The 19,923-nt window shown below is 38.1% G+C and overlaps 4 protein-coding genes across 5 annotated transcripts in view; 1 reads left to right on the top strand and 3 right to left on the bottom strand.

Annotated features, from left to right (window-relative positions):
- Positions 1-371: 371 nt before the first annotated feature.
- On the bottom strand, positions 372-1,790 carry LOC149112626 (uncharacterized). Its single transcript, XM_089289352.1, has one exon. The coding sequence runs from the start codon at positions 1,788-1,790 to the stop codon at positions 372-374; it is 1,419 nt and encodes a 472-aa protein (XP_089145478.1).
- A 1,416-nt stretch (positions 1,791-3,206) lies between these two features.
- LOC110049877 (palmitoyltransferase ZDHHC4-like) lies at positions 3,207-9,771 on the bottom strand. Of its 2 annotated transcripts, none has more exons than XM_089290554.1 (5): positions 9,571-9,771; positions 9,253-9,347; positions 8,451-8,743; positions 6,890-7,134; positions 3,207-5,140 (listed from the first exon to the last, which is right to left on the bottom strand). In XM_089290554.1, exons 1-5 carry the CDS (start codon positions 9,697-9,699, stop codon positions 4,781-4,783), a joined length of 1,122 nt encoding a protein of 373 aa, XP_089146680.1. In that variant the 5' UTR covers positions 9,700-9,771; the 3' UTR covers positions 3,207-4,780. The 2 variants fall into 2 exon arrangements, with proteins under 2 accessions (XP_089146680.1, XP_089146681.1); XM_089290555.1 differs by having other exon boundaries at positions 8,451-8,581.
- Positions 9,772-9,859: 88 nt separating this feature from the next.
- LOC110049865 (meiosis expressed gene 1 protein homolog) lies at positions 9,860-12,216 on the top strand. Its single transcript, XM_020755708.2, has 4 exons — positions 9,860-9,940; positions 10,318-10,416; positions 10,532-10,599; positions 11,702-12,216. Exons 2-4 carry the CDS (start codon positions 10,329-10,331, stop codon positions 11,825-11,827), a joined length of 282 nt encoding a protein of 93 aa, XP_020611367.1. The 5' UTR covers positions 9,860-9,940; positions 10,318-10,328; the 3' UTR covers positions 11,828-12,216.
- Positions 12,217-13,042: 826 nt separating this feature from the next.
- Positions 13,043-19,923, bottom strand: part of LOC110049867 (THO complex subunit 6 homolog) — an 8,802-nt gene continuing 1,921 nt past the window's right edge. Inside the window, exons 5-14 of the mRNA XM_089290557.1 lie at positions 19,262-19,319; positions 17,941-17,981; positions 17,355-17,403; positions 16,828-16,899; positions 15,635-15,737; positions 15,488-15,540; positions 15,235-15,303; positions 14,308-14,418; positions 13,603-13,731; positions 13,043-13,154 (exon numbers count right to left, since the gene is read on the bottom strand). Coding sequence (XP_089146683.1) covers positions 13,068-13,154; positions 13,603-13,731; positions 14,308-14,418; positions 15,235-15,303; positions 15,488-15,540; positions 15,635-15,737; positions 16,828-16,899; positions 17,355-17,403; positions 17,941-17,981; positions 19,262-19,319 — 772 coding nt within the window. The 3' untranslated portion in view covers positions 13,043-13,067. The remainder of the gene's footprint in view (positions 13,155-13,602; positions 13,732-14,307; positions 14,419-15,234; positions 15,304-15,487; positions 15,541-15,634; positions 15,738-16,827; positions 16,900-17,354; positions 17,404-17,940; positions 17,982-19,261; positions 19,320-19,923) is intronic.

Raw genomic sequence — 19,923 nt, 5'->3', positions numbered from 1 at the left:
ATTTGCTTTATTTAGCTCATCGTCCTTTTTGAATAGTGGTGTAATCTGTCCCATCTTCCAAGATGCCAGATACCTACCCTGATCAATAGAGCAGTTGAATAGCACTGTTAGCGGCTTGGCGATCGCAGAAGCAGAATCCTTAATCAGCTTGGGCGGTAACATGTCGTACCCACATGCTTTGCGCGTATTCATGTGTTTAAGCATTTCTTCTACCAACACCATGTTCGTTTGATGAAAGCTAAACTGTTCTGGTGCATGTCTTTGCGCATTACGAATTGCCAAAATACCCGGATAATTCACGAAGTCTTCTCCAAAATCACTTTCCTTTACATCATCAGCATTTTCCGTCACCTTAACGAAGTGATTGTTCATCAACTCCGCAATCTGTTTCTTATTTGTGATGGGAACTTCATTTCCTTAAGAACTATGTCATTTGCTTGTTTAGTTTTACTGTTTAAGAAGGGGCGATAAGTATCCCAGAGTTCACGCTGATTCTCACGCCCACTTTTCGATTTCTTTTTGAAGTGTTCTTTTATAGTTTTCCGTCTGAGAGACGTGCATTTGTTTCTTTGCCGTTTATACAGCTCGTAATTACAATCCGTGCGATCCGGCATGAATATTTTCCACAACTTGTTGCGATGCCTAATTGCCTTGCGCCGATCTTCTGTCATGTACGGCACCTGGTTTCCTCTGATGTGCGTTTGTTTTACGGGGGCGTGCTCATCAAGACTGTCCGAGTACAATTGTTCAAACGCGTAAAGCTTGTCGTCAACATCGTCAAACACTTCCATCACGTCAAGAAGCGGGACTTTATGCAAATCGTTCAGCATTTTTTCTTGGCTGTAAGACTTGAGACTCCGAAAACAAATCTCTCGCGATCTTAAAATCGGCGCTCTGGATCGGAGAATGCAATAAACAAGAGAGTGATCACTAATTTGCGTATCTACAACATCAGAGTTCAAAGATGTTTTCTTGTTGTTGGTCAGGATAACATCCAGCAATGTTTCTGAAGTTCTAGCTTTTCGAGTTGCTTTGTTTATAAGACAATGGAGATCAAAAATGTGCAATAAATCCAGCAGAGTTCGGCCATCCTTAGGAGGCCTATCCGGGTCCAGCAAGTCCGCGTTTAGCTCTCCCAAGTAATACACGTTGCGAGAGATCGCGATAGTAGCCTCAAAGATTGATGATAGTTCACATTTCCATACAGTTTTGGGAACGCTCGGTGGTCTATACATCCCAACAACAGTAATCCAGTTTCTTCCCAGTTTCAGTTTAAGTCCTATGAATTCAGTCTTGAAGCCCGACCAGTGTTCAGAGGAACGATCTTTAAAACTGTTTATCCTTGTGAAACACAAATCACTCCGGATATAAATCATGAGCCCTCCGCCTCCAGCCTTACGATCGCTGCGACAAAAGCGAAAACCGTCCACATGAAATTGGCTGTCCGGAAAACTCTGGTCGATTTTGGTTTCGGAAATTACCAGAACATCAAAGCGGCCAGAGAGTAGCCATGACTTAATTTCATTGAATTTAAAACCACCGACCCTGTTTTCGTTTATGTGTGCCATTTTAAAGTTTTTAGTGTGCTTCTTCGCCGTCTCGTCAAACTGAGACCACAGCTCGTCGTTTCCATCACAGTCATCTGTTTGCTGTCCATCAGAAATTGCATCGACAGATTCAGCCGAGGTATCCGCAAAAAATGAATCACTCAGTGGTGGAAGGGAACACGAGAGGCAGCTCCATTCTACTTCAGGCCTGTCGTGGTAGTACTGAAAGATCGGACGAGACATTTGAAGACAATTAGCGTGAGACCATCTCTTGCAGCTTGAACACAAGATGGCGTCCTGGTTGTTTTTGACAGCCCTTTGGCATTCGCCACTAGGATACTTCGGAGAGGATCTCGTTCTCCTAGGACCGGGATTAGATGAGATGTCGCCGCAATCCAGCAGTTTCCTCTCTAAATTAAAGCTGCATGATCCATTTCCAGTATATAGGACTCTGCTGTTTAAGAAGCGTTTGGCTCGAAATTCAAATCTTTGACTCAATCGTAGATTGCATTGGAATCTATCCACGTCAAACCGGATGATTACGGAAAAAGTGACTTGTTCGTTCAAACAAATGACGTTCAAAACTGTTCAATAGAGTGATAGGCCACATCGAGAATTCCGTTATGAAACGTCCGTTAACATATAACTGAAAATGTTTGTGAATTTCCGACATTCTCTTATTACAATTTAACTCTTCATTTAGATATTTCATTTGGAGAATTAAGTTTTCAGCAAATCTCATTTTCCATATTGGTGAATCCGTGCTTTTCCTCAAGAATGATAGAGCGTAAGTCAATAATTGAGCGTCACAAAACAAAACCAGTGATTGACAATCCAGTGAACCAATCAAAATTTGAAGCAAAAGTACATATAGCAAAGGCGAAGCGCGGTAGCAGGCGTGCGAGCGAGTCTCAATTGGTTTGGTAAATTAGTCGATTACGTAGCAATGCACAAAACCAAAGCAAATGTGACTGGATTACCGTCTGTCTAATAAAAAAACCATGTATATTTAGCGAATATGGTATTGTAAGTAGTAATGTTATTGTAAATAGTCGTGCTCTTAGGAATATTTTATATTCTAATTCTGAATTTATCTTAGCGAATATAGTAATTGTAAGTAGTAACGTTATTAAATAGTCGTGCGTTTTTGTCATGAACCCCTGGCTCGGGAGATTAGACAACCACTCTCCACGTTTATGACTTAAAATAAATTTACCTTACCTTACTGTTCAGTTCTGGGATTGACTCGATCAGTGTTTGCAGGCATTTTGCATGTTCAGCTTTGTTTAGATCTGCACATTTCACCCAGGGTTTTCGGTTATTAGTGTATTTAGCTCAATATCTCCATTTTACTAGACTGCGTTTTCTTGTGCTTTTCCTTTTGAAAAAGCGAAAAACCCCAAACGTTTGTCAACTTTTCACTGGTGTTTCCTATAAACACTCGCAGACAAGAACTGAACGTGGTAATGGAGAGCCCGTTGTAGTTTCAATTTCTTCTGGAAGCTTAATTGAGAAAAACGTCTCCTTGATTCATTGTTACATTTTTCTTTCCTTAGCTGTAACGAATAAAAAAGCGTACCCTAAATAAATTAAAAACTGTAATACGCAGGGCCACCAAAAACTTGAATTGAAATGAGAATCTTTGGAATCTAGACCAGGTAAGGTAAGGTATCTTTATTTTAAGCCGTAAACGTGGAGAGTGCAGTTGCCCAATCTCCCGAGCCAGGGGCTCATGACAAAAAACGCACGACTATTTACATTAACATTACTACTTACAATTACTATATTCGCTAAGATAAATTTAGCATTAAAATATAAAATATTCTTAAGAATAACTAGTCGTAATATTAAAAATTTGAGTTAGAAAATACAGTTCATACACTGGCACCCTGCAAACTCCACACCATTCAAACGAGAACGAAATTGTCCTTAAGCGGTCGAGGATTTGGTGATAGTTGGTAACTAGTTCTATATGTGGGCAATCTTAAACAGCAAGGAGTTGCGCACGACAAGGCTGTTATATGGTGGCTGTACAAGATAGTACCTCGTAAATTATAGTTAGTTATCCTACGTGTAAAAAACTGAGAAGTATAATTTGGGCCATCCGGTCTAAAACACTCAAAAAATAAATGAGCGACTGCATGCATGATACGCCTTTACTAACGGGTGTCCATCGCAGCCATAGCTAGGCATACATCATAGGTAGCCGAGTTACCCAGGTTCAGTAACGACTTAATCCCGTAGTGATTGGCACGTTCGATAGTATTTTTCAAAGATTGAGATATTCCCAGCAGTAGCGGACAACAGTATTCAATGTGTGGTGTAACACATAGGCTTTATAAGAACAATTATTTCAGTACGCGATCAGAGGGAATAGAAAGAAAATTTGGGACAATCACTTGCGGTGTGACTAGTTATCAACTGGATAGGATAAATGGGAAATTCAATCCGGCTTTTGCCAAATGAAATGTCGGACAGCTTTAACTGAACTGAAGTTTGATCCCATACCGAATTGTGGGTAACTTGTTAACTCTCTGTATGGAAAACCTGATGAAGGCTGGAGGAATTTGAAAACGCAACAATCACAGGTCATTTTGGATTTGTGTTTGAGGAACACTCGGTAGGGAAATCACTCGGTAGGGAAATCACTCGATATTCGTGACGCCATAGTTTTCGAAATGCCCCGTTTTCAAAATGTTAGTTTTCCTTCCACACGAAAACGAAACGGGGAGCATTTTCAAATTTCCCCGGTTTGAAGAACGTTTTCGAAAAGCTCCGTTTTCGTGACGGATCAGTATGGACGTTAGGCCTATAACCGTGGAAATAAAGCGCCGTTTTCAAATACCTCAGGCGTAGTGTGGGGCCTCAGTTGCTTCTAACTACAAACAGCTTTGTTCACAAACACCCAAATTAAAAACAATTTTGTCAACTTCTTCTAAGTGTTATATCACTTGGTTTCAAGAGTTTTCATTGAGGCCGTTTCAGCTCAGAAAATCTTGGGTTCAGCCTTGCAACCAAGAATGTCAAGTTTGCATTTTTTAGTAGAGTCATATTAAAGCCTCATCGAAAATTCTTTTACAAAATAACTGGAAATTCGTGTTTTTTTAACACTCTCCCAGTCGCATTAATTTAAGTAAAATAGGTTATTTTCCTGCGAGGTATATTCTAACGTTTGATCAGCAAGATCTCCTATCCGTTCTGTAAGTTAAACCATCTTTCTCCACTAGGGTTTCTCATCCTCGCAATACTTCAACGACATTTCTCCAGATTCCCCTATTATACGGCGTACTAGTTGGCGATGACTGTAATTTCTCTCCAGTGTCTCTGGTCTGAGTTGTTACGGAAGTATTTTTGTCTGTAGTCCTTCGTTTTGAAGTTCCACTCCTAGTTGTTTCAGTCTTAGGCAGGCTTGTTCTCGCCTGACGAGATATCTTGTTCTGGGTTTTTCCAAACCAACGCTTGTTAAATTCATTCGTGGTCTGATTTGTGAGTACAAGGTACAAGTGAAATAAAGAGAATCCACACATAGCCACGCCAAAGAACACTACAGTAAGGAAGAGTATGGACAACAAGGGATGGCGAACCAATAGATACTGCAAAGAAAACACAAAACAAAATGAAGAGCTTGTCGAAAAACAGTCTCGTGTAAAACACCTTCTTAGGAAAATACCCTTATGGGTGAATCAAAAACCAGCACGTATCTTCCGGGTATACACCAACTAAAAAGGTAACATTATGCTTTGTAAGTTCACTGATCTAGAAGAAAAGACAAGTATTTCCCGTGACCATATATTTTTTTAAATCCACAGTCTACATGTAAATTGTTTGTAGTCGGGAGATTTGTCCTTTATATCCAACTAAATTCACACGTACACCCTATAACTTTCCACCTCGTCACTTCAACGCAGTCTTTCTAAATTATTTTAGTAGAATTCTTCTAGTATACTAATGCAAACGCTGCAATCTGAGTGGCTGTGCTACTCGCAAACTATCAGCCAATAGAAATCTCGAGCTCATAATCTAATTGTTAAATAGGAGGGAGTTTAAGCAACCACGACGACGCCGCCGTCGAATACTGAAACAGGCAAAAGAAGTTTTCAACATCGTGGTTTTGTTCTCTGGAACAGCTTGCCTTTGAGATACAGCCCACTCTTAGCTCTTTTAAATCCTTTATATATTAATTAAGATTAAATCACGATAGCTAATAATTATATAGGATAGTTTTTTGAATAGTTTTTAGTATAATTATGTGAAGATAATTAATTTAGTTACATTAGATAATTTACGGATCGATGGAAGAGCGCGTCTGATGTGAATTGATACCGTGGATAAATAAAGAATACCTCCCTACCTACACCGAGGACAACGTCGATTAAAAAATGAATTTACATTTTACCTAAGAATCTTGCGGTACTCTAAAGTCATTAACTTTGTTTATCACTGCTAAAAAAAAGTACCACAAAACTAAATCTGGAACACAGTGATAAATTTAAAATAGAAAATTTTAAAATTAGCCGCCCTGGTTCACGTTCTCCAAACAACGCAGAATTTGGCCATTTCACGTTGTTGTTTTGCAGACGACGGCAAAGAAATGTATCGAGAATTGTAACGCAGGCCACACAGCCAATGCTCTGCTGATTAAATCTTTTGTTTAGCGACGTCCCCGTTGCCGACGAGGTTTTCTTGACTTAACAAAGGCAGTGACGAACAGCTGGTCAGGAAAATCCCCTGGAACTGGGAGGTTATAAATTTGACGGTCGTCATTGTCTCAAAGGCATCAGAATCTTGTTTAATGGACGCTCATTTTCACCATCACAAGTTACCAATTATTTCTGACAGGTACTATCTGTCATATTTTCCCCAGGTTTAAAACCTAAATAGCAGTACAGATAACACTAACGGTTTCAACTCAGTTGCACCAAACGAAGAATTTTAACCCCTCAAAGGTCCCACGATTAATCCTGTCATGCCTGACTCCAGAGTCACTTAGCCCGCGAGCAGGCTCACCTTTGAGTCACGCGCGAGAGCGTGGAAGAGAAAAGCGATCTGGCCGAAAGGAGTCTGGTGAAGAGTTACCTAGAAAGTCACTTTCTCGTCTCGCGGTTTTGCCGCTCGATTTCGCGCATGCGGCTACGCCAAACGCGCTTGTGCTCCAACGTGAGCCTGCTCGCAGACTAAGAGTCAGTAATATACTATAAATTCATGAACAGTAGTAAACCCTTCACTCAAGCCTCAAGACAACTATTCAAATAAAAGATATTGAGCAATACAAGTTAGGGTTTTTTTTAACTTGGCAATCTTGAAGAAAAGATCATTGTTTAGCCAGTTAAAATCACAATTACCTGGGAAAGAAATCTGATTCCCACTGGATAATGCTTTCCATCATGATCTACATACTGCATGCCGATCACACCGTCTGACATCACAATATACAAAAATACAACGGCAACCACAAATGTTACATAGACACATAGTGCTGCTGAACTTGTGATGAAACAGCAAAAGAACTTGTAGTTTTTCTTTCCGATACAGTTGTTAACCCATGAACAGTGATGGTCAAATCGACTCACACAAACATCACAGAGTGCTGATAACAAAAGAAAACAAGACGTACAAAAAGAAACAAATTGGAAAAGGTAAGTTGCAATTTATGTCTACAGTCATGAACATTTAATCATACATGAAAACTTGCACTCGGTCTTCCTTGTCGGTACTTAGAAGTAAAAAGGTTTACAATAAGAACTCAGAGTGCAAAGAAAACCAATTTTTGGGCTTGCCCTTCAGGCCAGCTGTAACTATGATGTACTAAACAGAAAGTCACTGTCTAGTCAGAGTCACTGGTTAGCACCAAAAAAAATTAATCTCATCATTATGTAATTTGCATTTTCCTCAAAACTTTCTCAAGAAATTTCAATTACTTTTTGGGTAAGTGAAGGACAGAATCCAACAGCCAGACTGCAAAATCCACTAGCCCTCAACTATAATTTACATTAATACTGTGCAGGTTGCATTAATATATGATCACCTGCACTTCAAACACAACTTTTTGGCACATTGAACCCTTGTTTCAGACCCCAACTCCCAGGGATCAAACCTGGGGGGTATTCCCAGAAAAGTTGGGTGGGGGTGTCCGGTCTGCTTCTCAAAACCCTTACCCTATTTATGACCAAAATCTGCGATATTCCCTACTCTATTTAAGACCTGACCGAATATTTGATACCCTATTTATGACCTAACCATTAAATTAAAACCCTGTTTCAGACCTGCATTATAATACTGTAAGTTCCCTAGTTCAGACCAATGTTAAATTACTGTAAACATAATTTGTGAAGGGCTTTTGTTAATTTGATTATGATGAAAAAGTGGCTTCTTCTTAAAAACATACCCATATCAAGGCTAGAGTGCAAAAACCATACCCTATTTATGACCAAAATGGCCAAAATAGGCTAAAATCGATACCCTATTTATGACCAAAATGGCTGAAAAACCATACCCTTTGGGGCCGCGCATACCTTTATAGCTCATATAAGGGAGTACCTCCCCCCTGCGAGAATCAAAGAAAACAAACCCTCAAATTCCAAGACTCCCTACAACCTGTATAGCCCAATTTGGACGAGGCAAATTTTATATGGATAATGCAAAGCAGCATTCCACAACACAAATTGTTTCCATTGGTTCTGTCTTCCAGTTACTGTAATCAAACCTACAACTTCCTTACAATTACCCTGCTTTCTTACATACTGTACCAGCATGTCCATGTATATAAAGCTTTGCATGCATATTACAAGTACAACTATATACTCTATTGCAATCTGTTTGTTCTAGTGGCACAGTTGTAGAACACTTGAGAGTGGCATACTTGGAATTAAAAGGAACCTCAAAACAATCTATATGTGTACTTACTGCAGTGTTTTGACCTCGCTGGCTTAATAAACTTGCATGTATAACATTCCGGTTGTGTGTAATATACACCATCAGGTTCATAGTCATTCATGTAATCAGCATGATCTATGGTTGTAATGATACCAGGCTCACTGGTGGAACAAATCCAAAAGAGTGTCACATTGATGGCTATAAGTATATACGTAACAATGCTAAATACATTGATTTTATCGAAGAATGGGATGACCCTGAAGGTGTATATAGCAGTCCCTCCAGTAATAACAAAGCCATAAAATAGTTGAATGCATGGATTCCTGAAGAAAAGAAAACATAAAAATGTAAAGTTTTTGCTAAAATTTTGGCAACTTACAGGGTATTAAAAAAAATACTGGCAGTTCTCTACTTTTGTATCCAAGTTACTTTGCAAGAAATCTCTGTCACAAACAAACTCCTGTGAAGATTGAGAATTTTATTGAGCTTGACGTACACTGACACAGTACAGACTATAAGGTACATGTACAGGTACATGCATGTTGCTAATGTTCTTAAAAAATAATCATAAAATGATATATACCATTTTTCTTTTCTTTCTATTTAACGATTAGATTATGAGCTCGAGATTTCTATCGCGTGATAGCTGACGAGGGCGCAGCCCGAGTCAACCATCGCCCATAGAAATCGAGAGCGAATAATCCCCAGCGTACGCTGCTACGCTACTCACTATCTACAACAGAACAGAAAGTGAGTAGCGTAGCCAATCAGAGAATGGCATTCGTGATAGAACGCTAGTAGATTTATACTAAAAGCTAATATATATATATACCTTGTAAACAGAATGTACGTTGTGATGTTGTTTACTGTTCGAGAAACAGCTGCAGGAATGCACCTTTGAAAACTGGACTTCACAAAATGTGCAACCTGGAAAAGTACACATAGTTTGCATAAATGAACATTCATAGCTTTATGTTAAAAGATCATTAATGGACATTTTTCCTAGTGATGAGATTTCTGAAATAAGCATAAACCATTTTTCATGCGTACTGATACGCCAATTAAGCGCAAGGAAACCAAGTGATGTTGCAAAACTTGAGCTTAAAGTTGTCGATCCATGCACTTCCTGACTTTACATGTATAAGCTTACCGAAAATAAGTTTCTTCGGAGCAGACCAACCCAGCCACCCCGATGATATCCAGACCTTCCGAGGAAAATGATGTACGACAGCCCCACAAAAAAGAGAGTATACAACACCGCCATTAAAAGAAAATCCATCCTTCTTGCGAATCAATCTGCTCCGTCCGCCATTTTTGTTTACTACTACAAAGAAACACAGCTGACCACCGTGTGGGCTCAAAGTTATTCTAATTGTTTTTTCTGTTGTTATGGTAACCCCCGATAAACCAATCAGGTGACAGCAACACATCTGTTGCATAGCGCGAGCAAAACATTGCAAACAGTTTATCAGCGAAGATTTCGTCGTTTAGTTATCATTTTGAGAACAGAGATCAGTAAGGTAGGTTCTGTCGCGTTTGTGTCCTTGTTGAACCGGTTAATTTCTGTAGAAGGATGATTTTCCCCTAAATTCACTGATATATTCTGATTTCATGTCTCCGATTGCCCTTTCGCGCTGGTCACGCAAATTTCGCACCGTTTTCATCGAGTCTGTACTGAGAATTTTTGTGAGCTTGACATTTCCTTGACTTTTCGCATTGAACTGCGAGGTATTTTACCCCTGTAATAGTTAGAAGTGACCACAAATAGTAGTTTTCGCCCTTTGTGGAGTCAAGCAAGATAATTCTAGGCGAACCGAGCGGTACGTGTAACTGGTGAATTAGAGGAAGCTAGAAGATGCAAGCACCATTTACGAGACTAACATTTCTTTATTTTTAGATTCAAACACTATGGCGTCTATCGTATCTCCGATTGCTCAGCCTTCAAGACCGAAATCAGTTTCAAGACCAAAGCGCTGGAGCGAAGAAGTCGAAGAAGGTACAGTTAAATAGCTCCCTGCCAGCTGCAGTTGAGTTGGTATCAAATGCTTCTTCAAGAGAATGTTTCACTTGTGATACAATTAAGGAGCTGCTTTGTTTTCGTTACCTTGCAGCTTACAGATTTCAAATCGCTGGGTACAGAGATGTTCATGAATATCGCGATGTCAAGCAGAAAGAACCAGTAAGTGATATAAAATCACTAGCTTACCTACAAGTTTCCCAGAATGTCGAATTTTATGAACTATTGGGCATTGATGTGTCTGATGACATTACAACTCCACACGATGGACATTGTTAGTATAAACGAAAGCCAAGGAAATCATCATAAAAGTTCCCATCACCAAGATTGCTTCTCATTTAGGCGGAATAGGTGGATTTTTTTTTAGCAGCCAAGCTATCACGTGATGAGTATATAGGCGTTCTGAGTCACGGCATTTTTAGTTATTTTGGCCACATACAAAGTGACCTTTAAACTAAACGAAACCTGAAAATATTAGTTTACTGAGACGGAAAAACACGAAAGGGATAATAGTAAACCATGATGGAACAAAGTTGGTGAAGGATGGAAAAGACTGACACGGATTGCAAATGGAGAACTTAAAAAATTTAGGCTAAATTTTTCAAGATGCGCAAACTGTCATACCTTTAAATAGCGTGGTCAACAGGAAAAGCAATCAGTAAGTATAGAGGGGCTGAAACCATGTATTAAGTAAAATATCAAAAACACCGAAATAGAAACAACAAACAGAGAAGAAACAAGGATGGCGTGGGACATGACTACTGTGTGAGGGATTGTAGTTGACAAACTTGCAAACTTTAAGCACAAGTTTTCAAGATGTCCATTGACAACTTACATAACTTCTTTTAGACCAAACTGTGTTGACAAACCAGAAGTTGAATTGGGCAAGTACTTTAACTCCAGGGTAATGTTACCCAGTGGCTACAATGTGTTACAGGAACTACATCACAGTTTGCGCATCTTGAAAAGTTAAGCCTGAATTTTTCAAGTTCATCATTTGTAATCTGTGTCAATCTTCTCCATCCTTCGCCATCCTTGTTTCTTTATGGATTATTATTATTATTATCTCTTCTGTGTTTTTCTATCTAAGTTAGTAAATTATTGTTTTCGGGTTTTCTTAAATTTAAAGGCAATTCTGCATGTGACCAAAATAACTTAAAATACCTGTGACTGAGCTCCCCTAAACAACTTGTTTTAACTAATTTGTTCATGCAATAACAACATCTCTTCCATTTACTTATGGTTCATTTGTTTGTTCTTTTAGGACCGCTGGCCCCACAATGGCTATGTGAAGAAACTTCAACGTAAAGATGGTTATTTCATCTACTTTGACAGGACCAGAGAATGCGCTGACAAAGATGTTTTTAAATGCAAGCTATATGGATATTAGTGGCAACATAGAACAAATTCATGAACGATCATGGAATTCTGGTTACATTAACAACATAATAGGAATTGCAATGAAAAGATCCAGACCCTGTACTAGTCTATTAAAAACCAAATATTTTATTCAAATTTATGGAACTGAAAGATCTAAAGGATGGTTATTAGTAATGTGTTACATTTAGTGAAAATTATAAATGGTGTAGCAGTTTTTATGAGGCATGTTGATGTTTTGCAATAGCTGTAAATATTTCATAAAGCAGTTATATTATTGAGAGATCCTAGTGTTTTAAGGCATTAACTTAATATATGAGAAGGATTTTTGTACAGTTGTTAACAAATGTGTGTAAACAAAAGTTTTTTCATTGCTGTGTATTAAAGTATAATTGTGTAAGACTTTCATGTCAGAGTTGTCAATGTTTCACAGCAGCTCCTCTTGTGTCCAGTTCTGTTATATTCTGAATCCCTTGATCCCCATAAAAAGCCTGCCGTGTGAAAAACCTTATAAGATCTTTGAAGATCTGCCTTAGCATTTATGAGGATCTTCTAAGATCTTCATCTTGTTGGATCTTTCAAAGATCTCTACTTTATCTCTATCAGGCAAGAGAACAGCGTAGCCATTATTAGCCATGTCACATAACACTTCTCCTCACTAACACTTGTCAAGAAGACTAGCAAGACCAGAGATGGACCATTCAAGTAATCCATCATAAATGGTTTAATTATCTTGTTAGAAAAAAGGACAATAATGAACGACATGAGTACAGGCACAGGATTACGTGCAAGGTGATGGCAGCGCGGAAGAGGTTTGCCGCCCAATTGATCCATTTGACTTTGTGCCTGCACTCACCTAGCACAGCAGCTTTCTATAACCAACATTTCTACCCTCTGCTGAGGAGGGAGTCAAAATATCCAATTAATGCCCTGCAGTTGTTTATTGTTTATATTTCCACTAACCATTAAAAAATAAAAACTGGCGGTTTCTTACAGTGATAAACACAATCATATTGCCACAAAAATGATTTTCCCAATTTTTCTGACCAAATTCCTGTGGACCCTTTTGATAAAAATAAATAAATAAAAATAAATAAAAATCTATGGTTCCCCATAATCAAATTGTGGTGCCCCTTGAATTATACTATACTAGTACAATAAGAGCTGAGAACAATAACATGTAATTGTAGTTGCCATGATGCAAATCACACTCATTATTAACACTGAATGACAAGAAAAGACTAAAGTTGCATTTATTGAGAAAATTTTAAAGAAAGTGCTTTATAACCAAAGTTTGTAAAAACATCAATATTTGCAGAACTTCCACCAACTGCAAGAACCTGGAGAAAAAATAAAACAAGAGAACACTAAACAAACATGGTAGAATTTAAGGAAAAACCCCTTTTTAATTACATATGTCAGCTGCTGTATGCTTCAAATATCACAATACAGTCAATGCAAGCTGAAAGGATGTGGATGAACTGAAACTGTTGATAAACTGTGATGTTTTTGCACCCTGAAATGCTTATATTCAATTTGGCACTAGATATATTTTTCTTTGAGAACTTTCAGGGTCAAACCTAGAAGAACAGAATGAGCTTCTGTGAATATTGTTGATGTAATACAAGAGAGCCTGTAACTAAGGTTGCCAGCAAACCAAGATCAAGTCCCGTGCTCCAAAGCAGCCAGAAGTGAAAACTGTGATTAAAGGGGACTGGCTGTATTCCTAGAGTAATTTAAATTACCCTGGTAATTTGTTCTGAAAACATTGCCACTTGATCAGGTTACCTTATTTTTTGGAGATTTACTGTTTACTTGAATTGCAAAAACTGAGTTTGGAGTGCAGGGCACTTGTGCTTTAGGATCGCCATTGAGTTGCCAGTGAAAGAGGTTTGGTTCTGATCCAGCCGACAGTATCTTGAAAACAAAATGTAGTAAAACCACATCACTGTCACAGTGGTCATTGCCAGGGTTTGACACAGGAACAATTTCCATGTTAGTCATAATGTTCTACTTCATTTGAAAATCCAAATCTGGCATCGTTACACCTCTCAAACACAATTAAAACAACCGTTACATTCCAAGTCAGATTGCAAAAATAGCCACTTTGGTAAGGTAAAGTCTGCATACGAGCCAAGTGGCCCATCAGGCTGGAGCTTATCCTGGTTTCTGTAGCATGAAGCGACTAGGAGTATTTCTACTCCCCCCTGGATGGGATGCTAGTCCATCGCAGGGTTACCCCCAGCATTAAGTTCGCCGGTACCCATTTATACACCTGGGTGGAGAGAGGCACTGTGAGAGTAAAGTGTCTTGCCCAAGAACACAACACAATGTCCCCGGCCAGGGCTCAAACCCAGACCGCTCGATCCGGAGACGAGCGCACTAACCATGAGGCCACCGCGCCTCCCTAAAAATAGCCACTTTACCATATACTTATTTATTTATTTATTTATTTATTTATTAAATATTTATTTAAGCTTGGTTCTATCTTACAATGTCATCATGAAAGAGAGCAGCTTGTTGGGTTGACGCTGTTTTTAAAACACTTGTACATGCCATGGATCTCAAATGCCACACAGAAAGAGAAGGGCCGCCACCACAGACCTGCATAGAGTGCAAGAACATAACACTGTGATGAACAGAAATGAACTAAGTCTGTCACCCTAACATGTCATGCAGCTTCCAACACTCTAAAGTGCTTTAATTGAATAAATATAATTAATAATGATAATGTTAATAATAATAATAATAATAATAATAATAGTAATAGTAATAGTAATAGTAATAGTAATAGTAATAGTAATAGTAATAGTAATAGTAATAGTAATAATAATGATAATGATAAAATAACTTTGTTTGAGAGTGAGTCAAAAGTATTTAGCACTATTGTGCTAATTGGGGACACTGTAACTAAATAAAAAAAATATTTCAAATAGAACATAACCTATTAAGAATCCCAGCTGAAGGGAGGCTGACCAGTTGGCTATTTATACAACACGGTTGAGGGGTTGAACTCTTTGAGAACAAATCCAGATAGTAGCAGGGTGGAGGATTTGAACCAGGGACCTCCAGATTTCAAGTCCAGAGCCCTAAATCATCAGCAATGCTGCCTCCACAATCAATACCTTGTGAACAGGCTCTCTAGTTGAGGATGGGGTGAAGAGAGAGCTGGATGAAACAGAAGGGAGATTGGAAAAGAAAGAAGGAAAAAAGAGGAGACCCACTAAAGCCCCCATCCCCCCCCCCCCCCCCCAGCCACTTCACACACAGCTAGTTCCTTCTCTACCCTTCCAGGAGTGGCCAGCTCCTTCTCAGCTCTTCCTCCCAACCAGAGTCTGCTCACAGACTATAATTGTATCATTATTTTAAATTGATTGCTCTAATTTACAAATAACTTCAGGCAAGACTTCATTTACTCACCATCCAGTCCTGACTATCATCCACAGCGACACATCCTATCCATGAGCCTAACTGAGGTCTGTGTATGTCCTGGTAAAGCAAATTTGTAACAAAGGATCTCTATCTTGTGTACAGGTAGTAAAAATTACTGTCACAAAGAGTTTAGAGCAGTTTGTTAAAATCACAACCAAAGTAAATTATGTGTTACCCTTTTCCGTTGAAAGCAATTAAATTAATATAAGTTATTAAAGTATAACCATTTTGATTTTTGTACCTCATTTTTCCCTGGTTCTATCATGTCAGTCATTGATCCTTTTATTCTGTAATCTGAAAACAATCACATTTAAGAAAAGACAGCAGCTGCACCTCTACATCCATAACTTGTTCCTTCTTGTTACAATCAACTGTTAAATTTCCATACCCCATAATCTCACAGTGCCATCTTCTGATCCACTTACACATTGATTGCTTTTTGTTCTGAGGCTAAGGCAATGGACATAATCTGTGTGCCCCACAAGGGTATTCTAGAAAAACAGGTATAAAAAAATGCAACAAAATTAATTTTAAAGTACTGTGAATAAAACATCAAATGGTTACTTACAAACCTTTAATTTCTGGGAATGTACACCAAATTATAGCCTGTGATGACACATGCCTTACAACAGATTTCAGACATCTGAACATTCATCAACAGAAAGAACTAACGAAAGTGAAGAATGATCATCGCAGTTAATTTTCCAATTTAAGCAATTGGAAAGAAGAAGCCTGAAAAAATCAGGGCTTCAACGGGATCCCGTGACCTCCGCGATACCGGTGCGATGCTCTACCAACTGAGCTATGAAGCCACACATTGGGAGCGAGGTCAATTAGTTGAGTTCATATCTTCCCGTGAGGAGTGAAATGATGTGAAGTTTATATGAAATAATTCATATATGAACTGCGGTTGTAGATGAAAGTGAAGAATGATCATCGCAGTTAATTTTCCAATTTAAGCAATTGGAAAGAAGAAGCCTGAAAAAATCAGCCCTGATTTTTTCAGGCTTCTTCTTTCCAATTGCTTAAATTGGAAAATTAACTGTGATGATCATTCTTCACTTTCATCTACAACCGCAGTTCATATATGAATTATTTCATATAAACTTCACATCAGAAAGAACTAACATCAGGAAAAACTTAGTTGCTTCATATCTTTTTTATCACATCACTAAGAAATTCCAAGTTTGTAATGCAACACGGCTGCATGATGTTTTGAAGCAGGTGGCCACCTCCTGATCTGATATTGTTAGAGTAGGCAGCAGGTGAACCCTGAACAAGGAACCATTTCACTTGACTTTGATCCTTTGCAAAATGTTCATTGGTATACATGTAGATGTGCATTCATTCTATAGAACCTAGGACTGGTAAAAACTTTGCCAGTTGGCTTAATAACAAGGAATTGAAATGTTGATGTTCTGGTTGCTTACCTTTGAATTTATTTCACTTTGGAGTGGGCACATGAATGATTGGCAGTGCAAGCATGATAGCAGAAGCTGCAAAATACTTTTACAAGTATAATTTATATATCTAGAGGGCACTGGGGAGGAGTTTAGGGAGAGAAGGATACTTGAAGATTACCTTACATGTTCCTGATTCCAGGTCCCACATGTAGATATTGTTGTCTCCACAGCCTGAGAAAAGTGTGTCCTCCTAAGAGGGAAAGTGAAATGATGGAGTCCTCTATGTACATGTAGTAATGATATTAAACCAGTAATTGAAAGAATTCTCCTTGGCTTTCCAAATGATAAACTGCATGGTAATCTGTAGACTTCCAGAACTATTTTTTTTCAAAACTTGTAACTGTCAGTGTATGTAACACACTATCCCGACAGATTGAATGTACATGTCACACTTCATTGTGAACCATACAGGGGTAATATTGACTGCTTGACCTTGCATAAAACTTTTATGCTGTAATTTATTTAATAATATTGTTGGCCCATGAACATTAACAAACAACTGCCTCTAGTGTAGCAGATTTTCATGTAACAATGTAAATCAGCCTTAAGTAGTCGTACGAATAGCACTGATTTTACTGATCTCACTTCCAGATTATTTTTAACAGTTGTAGTAACCAGCCCTCATATTTAGTACAATTATTATACCTGATCAGCAAATGCTAAAGCATTGGTCTCAGGGACATCCAGAGAAGTCCTTGACAAAAGAGAAACAAGAACCTTTATCAATACAATGAGTACTGGCAATTTATCTGCATGTACTAATAATTGTTACTTTAGTACTGACAATATTATTTATCTACTTCCATGAAGACAAGATATCGCTTGTGTCATGCACATGTGTTGGCATGGCCAAGGTCTTTTAATTAAAGGGGAAGTGTATGGAGACATGAAAATTACTGTGCGACAGGAAAACATGAGCATATGGTGTTTCTTGATAGCTTCAAGTTGAGTGATTTAAATGACCCTTTCTCATCTGAACATAACTGGCTATAATGGAGGCATGAAATATGTACTGTATGCCATTGATATCCAGGCAAAATACCAAAGACAATAAATACCTTTAAAAAGTATAATTTATGATAACTTGTATAAATAAAATAATTATCCAATAAGTAATCATTATTTATATATCAAAATGAAAATGATGTTTAGAACATCGAAACATTCGACTACTAAAACCATTTACCAGTATATCAAAGTATCAAAAATATTAATAAAGGAGTTATCTTACCTAGTTGCAGGGGGTTGCAATGTCCAGGCAGGTGATGGAGACTAAAATATGAAAAATAGAAAATTATGATTAACAGTGTACCTCATCACAGGTCTAAAGCATGTCAAGCTTCTGAGGTTTGGTATAGAGCTGTAAAAATCTACATTATGGCATGATAAGTGAACAGTTTAGGGACCAATCCAGCTATGCAACCAAATGCATAGCTTGTGTTACAGTATCCTCTACACAGGGCTTCTGATAGGTCGTGGAAAAAAAGTCAAATTTTGCGGGATTTCCAGAGACAAATTTGCCGAAAAAACAGCCGATTTTGCAGGAAATTCGCAGGAATTTTCGGGGCAAATTTCACTGAAAAACGATCGGTAAAAAACAGCTAATTTCATGGGAGTTTTCTGGGAAAATTTCACTGCAAAAGCGATCGGTTTTGCACTGATTTGACGAACATTTGTAACTAAAAAAGATGGCAATTTTGCCATTTTTTTTTCAGAAAATGATGAGTGTTAGCCTATGCAATAACAACAGCAACAGAAACACATACTACTTATAAGTGTTGTCTTTGTAAAACCGGCGATTTTGCAGGAAAATTTGAGCAACTTGTTTGGACTGTAGTATGTGTTTGTATTTGTTCAACAATACGTTCAAGAAATGCGGCAGTGGCAAAGTCTTTTACATCGTGGCCACAGTGAGTGCCCAGTAGTTTTCAGATGTTGTTTACTCATTGCAGTGATGAAGTTTCACCATAAATTTGCAAGTTCATGGCAACTAAACAGCCCAACAGCCAAAATAAGTGTCAAATATGTTGCATGGACATGTATTTGGTACGATTTCTAGTGAATTTGGCCGTATTTTGCGTGACTTAATCAATTTTGTGGGATTTCGCAGATTTACTTGAAATTCGCAGCTCCGCAACCATGCGAAATATCAGAAGCCCTTTCTACATGTAATTCCCTTTACTCAAGGATTTTAACACTATTTTTCTCCATTTCATTTGATACTTTGAATTCTGGAGTGAAAGTGTGCCTGATTCAAAGACATTTTCCATATAATATTAGAGTTGTTAAGGTACCACTAAATTCTAATTATTGACCACTTCAAAAAGGTGAATTATTTAATGAATTTTTCTAATCAACAAAATCTGCAAATAAAGTAGGAGGTTAAAATAGTGACAGTACATTTCTCCTAACTTTTTTGCCAAGAAACCAAAAGATTGCTTCAACTTAATTGACAGGATCAAGAAATCAAGGGATTGAAAAATCAGGGTTCCACAGTAATCTATTAGCAAAATACAGACTGAAATTCCTTCAACAAAATGGTATAAACACACCTCTGTTTTATCAAGAATTTCATCCCATCGCCATCCATGTATTTCAGATGAACCACCACTACAAGCAGATTAAAATACATCAAACCAGATACCGTGCATTATCCTGGAACTTACAGTATCTAGTCTCTGTAGCAAGCATTCCCATTTGAACAAAAGAATATTTTCCTGATATTCTGCACCTCACTCTCCACTGGGTTTTGTGCTTGCCTCAATTTTAATGCAAACAACAGACTGAAAAGAAACTCTTTGTTAAGGAAAAAGAGTTTGCCAGGGGTGGTTTTCAGCCAGAAAATCACAAAATTTAAGTCTTCAGGCAGGCACAATAATTGTTATAATAATAATTTATCATTATAACTTTTTTCCTTTTTTTCAACTAGCATTCTCTATAAACTAAATTATCTCTGCAAACCCATTGCAGGTAAAAGTTTAGTCAGAGTGACATGTCTACACAAAATGTCAATGCTAGTGCAAGCATGGCACAATATCCAGGGCAACACTTTTAGCCAAATGGGCGTCCAAGTACACATCCTGTGGACAGCCACTTACAGTATTAAGAAAATTAATTTATTTTTCATACGTTGCCTTATAAATTGTTCAACTGAGCAGGCCACCCTATGGCACATTTTGCACACCCACTTTTCAAATCTTCACTAAGAGTTTGA

This window comes from Orbicella faveolata, unplaced genomic scaffold (assembly GCF_042242905.1).
Source record: "Orbicella faveolata isolate gen_17 unplaced genomic scaffold, um_ofav_v1 contig_2, whole genome shotgun sequence".
NCBI classification, from domain to species: domain Eukaryota; kingdom Metazoa; phylum Cnidaria; class Anthozoa; order Scleractinia; family Merulinidae; genus Orbicella; species Orbicella faveolata.
The sequence above is the reverse complement of the archived record's forward strand: the minus strand, read 5'-3'. Positions and strand labels throughout refer to the sequence as shown.